The 12,500-nt window shown below is 50.2% G+C and overlaps 1 protein-coding gene across 1 annotated transcript in view; it reads left to right on the plus strand.

The window, feature by feature from the left end:
• Positions 1-12,500, plus strand: part of LOC123500058 — a 42,641-nt gene that overhangs the window by 18,580 nt on the left and 11,561 nt on the right. Inside the window, 2 exon segments of the mRNA XM_045248690.1 lie at positions 10,531-11,348; positions 11,351-12,312. Coding sequence (XP_045104625.1) covers positions 10,531-11,348; positions 11,351-12,312 — 1,780 coding nt within the window.

Genomic DNA, 12,500 nt, shown 5'->3' on the forward strand with positions numbered 1-12,500 from the left:
TACTGAGCCAAGATAAACTAAAGTAGACGTTGATTAACACACACACACACACACACACACACACACACACACAGAGAGAGAGAGAGAGAGAGAGAGAGAGAGAGAGAGAGAGAGAGAGAGAGAGGAAGAGAGGAAGAGATAAAACCAAACCATCTAACGGGTGTAACTGTCGAAGAGATAATCGTTGCTATGTAGTAGTTTGTCTGTCTGTGTGTCTGTCTATCTGCCTCTCTATCCATCTATCTGTCGCTACCCTTCGCCACACCACCACCACCACCACCTCCATTCCTCCAGTCTCCCCTCCATCCCCTTCCTCCCTCTACGAGTTGCCAGGGCCACTCAGGGTCCAGCAGAGCTCCGGCCCCCGCCCGCCACGCCTCCCCAAGTCCTGACTCCCGACTGACTCCTTGCCTCTCAGTGTCCTCCTAGCTGGCGTGAAGGGAGGAGGTGTGCGCGCGGTGGCTTTGGCAGTGGTGTGTGGGGTGACTCAGGTGGTGACAGGTGCCCTCAAGCTCCTGGTGCGCGGCCTGGGGTGGTGCTAGGGGGGAGGGGGTGTGTCAGGGGCGCGTCCGAAGGGGTGGTAGCTCCCCCCAGTAAGGTTTGGTGAAGATGGTGATGGTGGTGGAGTCCTCGTTGTTGTTGTTGTCCCGTCGTGGTCCTCCTCTGCTGCCACCACCACCATCGCCACCAGCAGCACTGCCCCGCCCTCACTGACTCCACTCACTACTACTACTACTACTACTACTACTACTGCCAGACAGCCACAGCCCAGCATGTCACTCTTTGGTATGTATTTGTGTTACGTGTGTATGTGCTAGGTCAACACACACACACACACACACACACACACACGTTGTCATCAATCAGTCTGTTCATTCATCGGTCACTCAAATTTTGGGGGTTGCCTTTCACTGAATTATTCAGTTTTAAATGCGCGCACACACACACACACACACACACACACACACACACACACACACACACACACACACACACACACGAACGCGAGCCTTAAGTTTAGCCAGTGTTTGTTCATGTTTGCTTTCAAAATACTCTGTTGTTTCTCCTTCTCCTCCTCCTCCTCCTCCTCCTCCAACGCATGTAATCCTCTCAGCTCTTCACACACACACACACACACACACACACACACACACACACACACACACACACACACCACTAAATCTTGACTCTCCCTCATTCTCTCCCTCCCTCGTGTTGAATGACTGCAAACATTGATAAATATGCAACTTACTCCAAGCAATTCCAAACACTTGTGCTCCGCTAAGTGAGGAAGAGGAGGAGGAGGAGGAGAAAGAAGAAGAGGAGGAGAAGGAATAAGAGAAAGAGGAGGAGGAGGAGAAGGAAGGAAGGAGGGAAGGTTGAGATGCCAGAGGAAGGGAAGGGAATGGTGCCACTGGTCAAGAGATGAATGTGTGTGTGTGTGTGTGTGTGTGTGTGTGTGTGAGCCATCAAATATGAAATACGTCTCCTACTTCCTCCTCCTCCTCCTCCTCCTCCTCCTCCTCCTCCTCTCCTCTCCTCTCCTCTCCTCTCCTCTCCTCTCCTCTCCTCTCCTCTCCTCTCCTCCTCCTCCTCCTCCTCCTCCTCCTCCTCCTCCTTTATTAATTTATTCCCTCTAGGCTGGAAGTGGTAGTGGGAGGTTAGGAAGGGGGGAGGGGGCATGTGTGGAAGGGAGGGAGCATTGGTGGAAGGGAGGTGCCTGGAGAAGGAGGGGGCGTAGAAGGGAGGTAAGGACGGGAGGGGGAGGCAGGGAGGGCGACAGGGCGAGAAGAGATGTTTGCATACCTTACGGGAGAGAGAGAGAGAGAGAGAGAGAGAGAGAGAGGGAAGGAAGGGGAACAGATGTCAGTGATGGAAGGAACTGGATTGAAGAAGGAAGAAGAGGAGGAGGAGGAGGAGGAGGGATGATATTGGAAGTTTTCAGAGGTGATTGTGGTGGGGAGATGAAAAAGAGGAGGAGGAAGAAAAGGGGGAAAAAGAGGAGGAGGAGGAAGAGGAGAAAAGTAAGATGATAACAATTTTAGTGAGGGTTATGAAAGGAGGAAAAGAAAGAAGAGGAGGAGGAGGAGGAGGAGGAGAGTGATGCTGCTGGTTTGGGTGATGGTGGTAGTGGTGGTGGTGAAAGGAGGAGAGTGATAGTAGTAGTAGAAGTAGTGGTGATGGTTTTGGTAGTGGTGAAAGAAGTAGAAATAGTAGTAATAGTAGATATGTCACGAGTAATAGTAGTAGTAGTAGTAGTAGGAAGAGAAACCATGACTGTCCACAATTATATTAGACTCACCTGAAGCGATAATAACACGGATAACAAGTGTGTGTGTGTGTGTGTGTGTGTGTGTGTGTGTGTGTGTGTGTGTGTGTGGAGAGGGAGATGGAGGGATAATGGAGTGTTTTAAGAGGGTGACACCAGCAGTACAGCAGAGAAACGGGTGGTGGAGAGAGGGAGAGGGGAAGAAAAGAGAGGGAGGTGTGTTGTATTAGGAGAGAGAGAGAGGGGGGGGGAGAAAGGGGAGAGAGGTAGTGGTGTCATGAGAGAGGGGAGAGGAGAGGAGGGGAAAAGATAGAGGTAGTGTATTATAAGAGAGAGAGAGAGAGAGAGAGGGGGAAGGGAGTTGTATAATTTACCACCACCACCTCTTTGTCCCTTTCTCCCTCCTCTCCCCTCCCCGTTTCTCTCCCTTCTCTCCTGTTTCCTACTCGTGTTTCCTATTTCCCCTCTTCTCTCCCCTATCCTACTCTTGTGTCCTCTCCTCCGCTTTTTCTTTCATTTCCTCTTCTCTCCCTTTTCCTCTCCCTGTCTTCTCTTCACTTGTTTTCGTTTCCTGTTTCATTTATCTTTTTTCACTCATATCTTTGTTCCTCCTATCTTCTCCTCCTTTCTCTCTTCTCCTCGTCTCTTTTCTTTCCTCTCCTATTCATTTCCTCCCCAATCTGGCCTTCTACTCTTTTCACCTCTTCTTCTTTTCTCTACCCACTTCCCTTCCTGTCTTGCTCTTCTCTCGCTCTCTCTGTATTCATCTTCTATTCTTTTCTCTCTCATCCCTCGTTCTCCCCGTCTCCCTATACCCTCCATGTACCCTACTCCCCTCGCTCTTCCTGTCTCTCTCCTTCTCTCCCTCTGTCTCTCCTCCCTCTCCCCTCGCCCACAAAATATCAGCTGTGTGAAGGCTCCAGTCATTCGTCCCATAAATTGTGAATCTGTGTCCGTACATCTTTTCAATCACAGGAAATGTCATTGAAACTTCAGGCTTTTGATTAATTTTTGGTGGTGGTGGTGGTGGTGGTGAAAGGTGTTGATGGTAGTGGTGGTGGTGTTTGGTCATAGGTTGGTAAAGAGTGGTGGGGGTGGTAATTGCTGTAGTAGTAGTAGTAGTAGTAGTAGTAGTAATAGTTGTTGGTGGTGGTGGTGTTGCTGTAATGGTGGTAAATGGTGGTGATGTTTGTTACCGTTTTATATTCTGGTAGTGGTGGTGGTGGTGGTGTTTATGACGGTAGCAGTGGAGGTGGTGATGGTGGCACTGACAGTGGTGGTGGTGGTGGTGTTTATGATAGTAGCAGTAGAGGTGGTGATGGCGGCAGTTGCAGTGGTGATGGTGGTGGTGGTGGTGGATGTAGGTAAAGTTGGTGATTGTGGTTACGCTCTGTTTGTTCCGGATGTTTTGATGTTTATAGTAGTAGTAGTGGTGGTGGTGGTGGTCGTAGTAGTAGTAGTAATAGCAGTAGTAGTGGTTACCTGTTCCTGTTTTAACTATCAAGTGGACAAAGATGGTGAGGATGGTGATGAGGAAGGTTAAGTGGCAGTGTGGTGGTGACAGTGGTGGTGATAGTAGTGGTTAGTGGCAGATGATGACTTATGATAGTGGTGTGGAGGCGGGGAGGAGTAATTAGAGTGGTGGTGGTGGTGGTGGTAGTGGTGTGGTTAAGACAGTTGTGGTGTAGTGCTAGAAAGCGTTAGACGAACCACTCCACCTAGGACGGGACAGCGATTTCACCAGAGAGAGAGAGAGAGAGAGAGAGAGAGAGAGAGAATTTTACTAAGGGTCGTTTAATGGTCACCACCTGTCCATAACTCTCTCTCTCTCTCTCTCTCTCTCTCTCTCTCTCTCTCTCTCTCTCTCTCTCTCTTACGCACGGTCGACATCTCCTCTTCCGGTCATTTTCACCTGCTCGTTAATTGGCCGAATGAAGGTTGGCAGGGTGGTGGTGGTGGTGGTGGTGGTGCTGCTGCTGCTGCAGTAGTGGTTGTTGCTAGGTTTTTGTTGCTTAGGAAAACTCAAAATGTAGTACTATTGATGGTGGTAGTAGTAGTAATAGTAGAAGTAGTAGTAGTAGTAGTAGTAGCAGTAATGGTAGGTAAAAAAAAAGAATTAGTGATGACGCTAACGCAAACACACACACACACACACACACACACACACAAAACAAAACAAAACAAAAATATGAAACACAGCGAAACACGTATTCCCTTTATCAATTTTCAAAAAAACAAACAAGATAAAAAAAACAATAACAACCATTAAAACCAACAAAACACACCACCACCACCACTACCACCACCACCACGTACTCCTATGTCTATATAAACGTGTACACCGTCCGTAATAGAACCCACCTGGCACTGATGACCACGTTAATTGGCACTCACCTGGTTAGCCGCGTCGTTAGGGTAGCAGGGCCTCTGACACGGCACCTGGAGGGAATGCTGTTTGGCTGCTGGTGAAGCGGTTATGGTGGCCGTGTTGTGGCCGGCTGGTGGGGCCTCGGTGATCTGCTTGTAATGGGTCTCAACACACGTGCTTGTTTGCTGGCTGTGCGTTGAGAGAGAGAGAGAGAGAGAGAGAGAGAGAGAGAGAATGTGTTTGTTTGTTACGAGTATATGTACTGTTAATAGTAGAATAGTGGTTATGTCGGTCATATTGGTAGTAGTGGTAGTAGTAATAGTAATAGTATTAGTAGTAGTAGAGGTAGTAGTGATAGCCATAATAATAGTAATAATAGCTGTAGTAGTAGCTGAATAAAAATGATTAACCTTTGCAGTCTCAACCATTTACCATTTTTCACAGCACGATACAAATAAGTTTCAAAGAGAGAGAGAGAGAGAGAGAGAGAGAGAGAGAGAGAGAGAGGCCAAACACCATGGAACAACAATAATAACCTTTCCCCTCGGGCTGGGTGGCTAGGAGGGCTGGGGAGAGAGAGAGAGAGAGAGAGAGAGAGAGAGGAGAGGCGGGCAGGGTTTATCGGGGCCCGGCAGGGAGGCAGCAAACAGGGAGGGAGTGAAGCGGAATGAGGCGAAAAGATACTGAAAAATAAAGCAAAAAAGAGAGAAAAAACAGGAAAACCCCTAAAAATAAGCACCAATAAGAGCATAAAAAAAGAGGAAACGAGGCGAGAGTGATGAGTGATGATGATGACAAAGGAGACATAGAGAGAAAGAAACGGGAGAGTACACGAATGGAAGGGAAGTTAGAGAGAGAGAGAAAGAAAGAGAGAAAAGGAAGCGCTGAAGTGGAAGGGGAAAGAGAGAAAGAGAAAGAGAGAGAAAACTTGGGTAATGGAGGAGAAGTAAGAGCAGGAAGAGGAGGAGAAGGGGGGAGGGGAGGAGGAATAAAGCAATATGAGGAGGAAGATGAGGGAGTTTTGTTGTCGTCGCTTTTAGTAATAGGAAGGAAGGAAGGGAGCAAGGGAAGGTTTTCGCTTTCTGGCCAAATGGAAGATGGACTTGTGGAGTTGTTGAGTGTTCCACTGTTTACATATTCTTCCTCTTCGATTCCCTCCGATGGATATTTGGCGTACTTAAACGTTCGGGTGAAGAGGAGGAGGAGGAGGAGGAGGAGGAGGAAGAACGAGAGTTTTCCACACACACACACACACACACACACACACACACACACACACACACACACACACACACACACACACACACACACACACACACACACACATATACTGTTTCCTATTGCATTAACCAGAATTTGATTTTTTACCCTGATGGTTATTTCTGCCTTGTGGTACGTACTGAGAGAGAGAGAGAGAGAGAGAGAGAGAGAGAGAGAGAAAGTGGTGGGGAGGAGGGAGAATAAGTGATACAAAACGCGGCTAAATCCTGAGACGGTTGAGATGTTCGGGAATAACACTGGAATTTCTAATGGACAGCCAGTGGAGCAGAGAGAGAGAGAGGTAGAGAGGTGGCGTGGTGGTGCTGCTGGCGCCGAGAGAGTGGCCGCGGGGACGAGGGGAGAAGGGCGAGCGTGCAGGCATCCCGCGACCCTCCACGCTGGCGCTGACCCTCGTGCGCCGCCCCTCTCCTCCTCTCCTCTCCGCCCCGCGCCGCGCCGCCGTGACGTGTGAGCTTTGCACGCCGCGGCACTGTGTTGAAGCGGCCGCGGAAACTCAAGGCGCACCGTCGCGTGCATCGCCAGGCTCGCTGACACATTTTCCCTTTCGATGGTGCGGCCCAGAGGCTGCCACGCCGCTCGTGTGTGTGTGTGTGTGTGTGCGGGAGGGGAGGGGTGGCAGGCGGGGGAGGAAACCTTGCACTGATGCGGCCTGAATCTTTTCCATTGTCTTCAAAGTTTGTCTTATTCTTCCACTTTTTTGTCTCTTTTGTCGCTTTCTTCTTTATAGTTTTACATGCATTTGTCGTTTGAATGTATCCTTTATCAAACTTTTAAACTCTTTCAACAAATATCATGTATTCATTGGCCACGGGAAGAAGAAATAAGAAAAGCATGTCTTTAAGTAATAAAGAAAAATATGGACGGCAAACAAAATAATGAAAATGATGATATTAACGATAAACTTTTTATCAATTTTATTCCATGTTTTGTTTTGTTTTTCAGTATAGAACAATAAACAAAATAAGTTAATGGTGCTCTTCTTTTTCTGTACAAATTTTCCAGGCCACAAACTACAAACAAAACAACGATGATGACAATAACACACAAGGCCATTTCAACACACAACTAAAACCAAAACACGAAACACAACGCAGATGATACGAAGGAAAACAACAAATGACACGCCAGCAAATCAGCAAATCCCGCGGCTCGAAACACTCAAACACTCACCAGAACAAACAAGTAACAAACAGCACTAAGGTCGCCAGTGTTGTCATTCCACTTTCTGCGTCACGGCATCCCAGCTTTCACATTTTTATTTTTCCCCTCAGTCCAGTAGCAGCTGCCCGTTGTGATAAGGGAGGGAGGAGGGGAACCTGCGAGGAGAGGGGGACTGAAGCTCTCCCGATGTGGATAACTGGGTGGATTAATGAGTGGGAGAGGTGGGTGTGGTGGGTGTAGGTGGTCACGGCATCTGTGTGTGTGTGTGTGTGTGTGAGTCATGTGGTGGTGGTGGTGGTAGTGGTGGTGTTGACAAAGGGAAACGTTAACCTGACAATGACACAGGTATGCATTTTTCTATCAACAAAAGAAAATCGTTCGCTTGTACTGTACACGTAATGTTGGTGTGATAACAGTGTTTATTTGGTGCCTTGTTGTGCGGTGGTGGTGGTGGTGGTGGTGGTTTGGTGGTAGTAATAGCAGCAGTAGTGGCAGTGGTAGTGGTGGTGGTGGTGATTACAAAAGGTTCAAGGTGTTACGTGTGTGTTGATGTATAGAGCTTTGTAGTAACGATTCTGCTGGATAGTTGTACAGCAAAGGGCGTACCCAACACACACACACACACACACACACACACACACACACACACGAAGATGGCAGTGGGTTAGTTACTTGTCAGATGCTTCTCTCTCTCTCTCTCTCTCTCTCTCTCTCTCTCTCTCTCTCTCTCTCTCTCTCTCTCTTGCCTACTGCCAGATGCTGTTCTCCTCCTCCTCGTTTGTTTGTTTGTTTGTTTGTTACGTTATAATTAGCGGCTTAAGTTCTTTTGTGGAGACTTTAGAATATATCCATGCTCTCTTTCGTACTAATTACAGTCTCTCTCTCTCTCTCTCTCTCTCTCTCTCTCTCTCTCTCTCTCTCTCTCTCTCTCTCTCTCTCTCTCTCTCTCTCTCTCTCTCTCTCTCTCTTTTGCCTCTCCCTTCCAATATGCCCTTCCCTCCCACCCTCCCTCCCTCTCCCTCCCTGTACTATCTACCTTTCACCTCTCCCTCTCACATTTTCCCCTCTTTCCCCGTCCAGTCACCCTCACCTGTTTCCCTTTCCCTCTTTTTCCTCTGTCCCCTCACATCCCCTTTCACTGGACGCCGGGGAGAGAGAGCCCCGGTAAGCCAGTATACGTATAGGTAAGCCGGGCACCACCACCACCACCACCAGACATAACCTGGCCTGCTTGCCATTTGCGTGTCCGTGATAGGTTGAAACATCGAAGTGACAGCGGTGTTAGTTATGGTGATGTTCCTTTCTTTGACCCTTTCAGTACCATGACACGTTTTCATATTCATTCTGCTTCTTACTTGGTGATTTTAAACAGCTTCAGAAACTCGTGTGGGGATTGAAATAGTGAAGACTCTGGCCATCATGCTTCTGACCTCCATAGACCCTTCCTAATGTATATATAATCGTACCCAGAACTTAAGGTAAAATTTTGTCGACCCAGAACTGAGAGAGAGAGAGAGAGAGAGAGAGAGAGAGAGAGAGAGAGAGAGAGAGAGATTATTTTTGTGTGTCCAGTTAAAGGAAATACATAAAAATAAATCAACAAAAAGACGAGGCAAAAAACTTGTCTATTTTTTTGCTGCATCCACATTAAAAAACCGATCTTATTTACTTCCTGGTCACCTGTTAGCTTGTTTGTTAGTTTGTTTGTCTGCCTTCTGTGGTCGTGCAAACAGTTTTCACAGATTAAGTATCTAATAGAATATAAAAGCCAAGATGTAGTAACTTCCCATTGTCATGTATTATTTTCTGTGTCAATGCAAAACAAATTAGTTTCTTACAGTGAAAGTTTACGAGGTCCGAGGAAAAGATGAAACTGATTTCCTGTTGTTGTCGATGATGTTTCTGTGTCGCTGCAAACAATATCCTCAAGTGAACGGTTACGAAATAAAGAGAAAAGTTAGCTTCCTTTATTATTTTTTTATAGTGTGTGTGTGTGTGTGTGTGTGTGTGTGTGTGTGTGTGTGTGTGTGTGTCCATGCAAGCAATTCCTCAAAGTGAATGTTAACAAAGGGCGGGTGCAGCAGGCAAGGGTTTTTAATGACCACACAGGGCCGGCTAAGGTTACGGGACGGGGGGAGAGGAAGGGCGGGCGCTTGACCAGCCGGCGTCGATGGTGAGCGCAGGTCATCCCGCTGTAAATGATACTAGGTCATGACCCTGCCCAGCTTGGTCCTCTGCCAGCGTGTTCCTCCTTCCTACTTCTCCCACTCTCTCCTCCTCCTCCTCCTCCTCCTCCTCCGCCAGCTCTTTCTCCACCTCCCTCTTTCTGTTCCTCCTCCTCCTTTATCTCTTTCTGTTCACTGACCCTCCCACTCACGATTCTCTCTCTCTCTCTCTCTCTCTCTCTCTCTCTCTCTCTCTCTCTCTCTCTCTCTCTCTCTCTCTCTCTCTCTCTCTCTCTGTCAAAATCTAACTCCATACACAAAAACTGGGATAGGAAAAGTTTTAACATAGCCTTGAAATCGACACACATCTTGACGCGTGCTGTGTTGGGGGAACCACGTGTGGGTCCCGGTGAGTCTCAGGACCTGAATAACTAATGAACTCACCGCGTCAGCCGCCGGGCCAGCTACCTTGAAAGTCCGCGGTGGGAGGAGGGAGGGGCGGGGGCAGGGAGGAAAGGAACTGTTTTTTTTTTTTTTTTTTTTTTTTTTAGACTCAGTTCAGCTGTGATGGGTGATAGTGGTGGTGGTGAAGGTGGTGGCGGTGGTTGTCGTTGTTGTTTTTGTTGTTTTTGTCGTTTGTGTCTCCATTTAGCACCGTATAAACAATAAGGAGCATTACTTCTACTACTACTACTACTACTACTACTTGTATCATTATCATTATTATTTTTTCTTTTATTATCATTATTATTATTTGCAACTTATTACATGACTATATTAGGAGTATTTTTGAGGATACTTGTATGACCACTTCAGAGAGAGAGAGAGAGAGAGAGAGAGAGAGAGAGAGAGAGAGAGAGATCAACAACAACAAAAGAGCGATGGTGCGGGTTCTCCCCTATCTTTCTCTCGTGACAGGAGTGGAGGAGGGCGCGGGAGGGAGGGAGGGTGGAGGGAGCGAGGGAAGGAGGGAGGATGAGGTATTAATATCTTCCAGGAGTATTAGATTTTCCTGGTGGCTGGTAACCCTCCTGGCGTCTCCACAGCACGCCCCGCCCCGCCCCGCTAATGTAGAGATGATATATGTATACATTCTGGTGATATAGCTTTGGACTAGGGAACCCACTCCGACGCACAGCTGTAGTAACAGTACATGGGAGGAGGAGAGTGGAATCTTTGGTAGTAGTAGTAGTAGTAGTAGTAGTAGTAGTATCGTTGTTGTTGTTGTTGTTGTTGTTGTTAGTGGTTTGAGTGCCATCACTACTAAGACTTTGGTTTCCCCGCAGGTTTTTCCACGTGGGGCCGCCGGATGGGCAAGAAGCTGGAGCAGCTGACGCGCGGCGAGGGCAAGGAGCACATCCACTTCCCGCTTGGTTCCACCCGCAGCCGCAGGAGGAATTGGCGGCCTAATAAGGAGATGGAAACACTTCCTGGGACGGCGGGGTCGAGGGGCGGCAAGGCGGCAGCGGCACGGCAGCCTCGTAAGGCGAAGGTGGACCGCGTGGAGAGCATCCGTAACCTGTTCCGCCGTTCCCGCAGCTGGGACTCCGCTAAGGACCTGGAGGACGACGCAGCTCCCCGGGGCGCCCCGCTGGGCGAGGAGCGCGGTGGGGACGGGGTCAAGAGTCTCTCCGAGGACCACGACAACGTGTACGAGTCGCTGAAGGACATGAACAGTAGCGAGCCTGGGGGCGGCAAGGTGCTGTTCCGCAGCGCCTCCACCTCGCTGCTGCCAGGCTGCGAGGCGGGCGTGGACTGTGACGAGCAGGAGGACTTGGTGCCTGAGGTGGAGTGTGACAGTAAAGCAAGTGACGGTGAAAAGTCGGCACGCAAAGGACAGTTTCCGTACGCGTTTCTCAGATCCAGACTGTCCTCGGTCGCGGAGGAACAAGCGACCGCCAGGGAAGAGTGTGGTGACAGCGGGCGCGGCACCGGCAGCCACTGTGGCAGCGTCTCCGATGTGAGGACTTCCTACTCTGAGAACTCAGACTCTAAGTCCTCGTTCTCGGAAAACTCGGATACTAAGTCTTCCTGTTCCGACTCCTCTTCGGACAATAAGTGGTCCAGAGAAGGAGAGGAAGAGGAGGACGAGGAGGAGGAGCGTAGCCGGGCGGTGAGGGACAAGGTGGTGGGGAAAAGGTCCAAAGAGGGGAGAGCACCGAGCAGGGCGCCGCCAAACCCGCCGTCAGGGATGTGGTATCGCCCATTCCCGCGCCCTCAGGCTTCGGTGACGGGGACTTTGTGGTGACGGTTCGGGTGGCGGGGGCGGGTCCCGGGACGGGGACGGGGGTGGGGGCGGGAGCGGGGGACACCCGGACTTCCAGTGTGTACATAGAGCGAGATCCGAGCCAGGACCCGGCGGGGGATGGCGCCGGCAAGCCCAAGCACCGGCGTCCCTCCGGGAAAGCGGCGGGTGGTGGGGCGATGCTAACGGACGAGCAAAAGTTGCAGGCGCGGTGCAGTGACTGCTGCCGCCACTGCGGACACCACCAGGCCGCGCCGCCGCCGCCCGTGCGCCGTCGCCCACGCACACAGTCCAGGACTCACGTTCGTCTGAGTTGTCCTGTGGGCGATGATCCTGGTGACGCCCTCTACGAGACCATCTTCCCCGAGGACAGCTTCATGAGGCGCGCCTCGCTGGACCTGGACTGCCTCGGCTCCCGCCTGGACCGTGGCGATTGTCTTGATGGATCCAAAAGAATCGAGTCGCGAGAGAGCCGCGAGAGCCGACCAGCAGATCTCCAGATGGAAACTCGGCGGCGCTACTCCCGCTCCGCCTCGTTGGACCGAGCTGAGTCGTGGCGCTGGAGTGACGTGCTGCTGGCGGAGGAGGGAGACATTGACTGCACCTACAGTGAGACAGGCTACAGGAGGAGAGCCCCCAGCCTACCCCGCCCTGGGGTCCCGCTCTCCACAGCGCCTCCCCAGCCGCCCCTCGCCTCCAAAACCTTCCGGCTGGTGCGCCTGGTGAAGGAGGACGCCGAGGAGGGCCTGGGGCTGTACATCTCCGGCCAGAGGCTGATGGGCTACGTGGTGGCGCAGATCATCCCTGGAGGACTCACGGACAGGTGGGTGGCGCGGCGCGGCCAACACCTGCTGGCCCGCAGCCATGTTGTATTATGCTATGTAGGTTAATTGGCTTCAGGGTAGTGACAGGTAACAATGCAGCTGAGGAGAACAAGGACTCTGACATATCATATGATCTTATGAAGACATGTCTTATTTAATGTGAAACTTTTAATAGGCGGACATCCGT

This window comes from Portunus trituberculatus, chromosome 50 (genome assembly GCF_017591435.1).
Source record: "Portunus trituberculatus isolate SZX2019 chromosome 50, ASM1759143v1, whole genome shotgun sequence".
NCBI classification, from domain to species: domain Eukaryota; kingdom Metazoa; phylum Arthropoda; class Malacostraca; order Decapoda; family Portunidae; genus Portunus; species Portunus trituberculatus.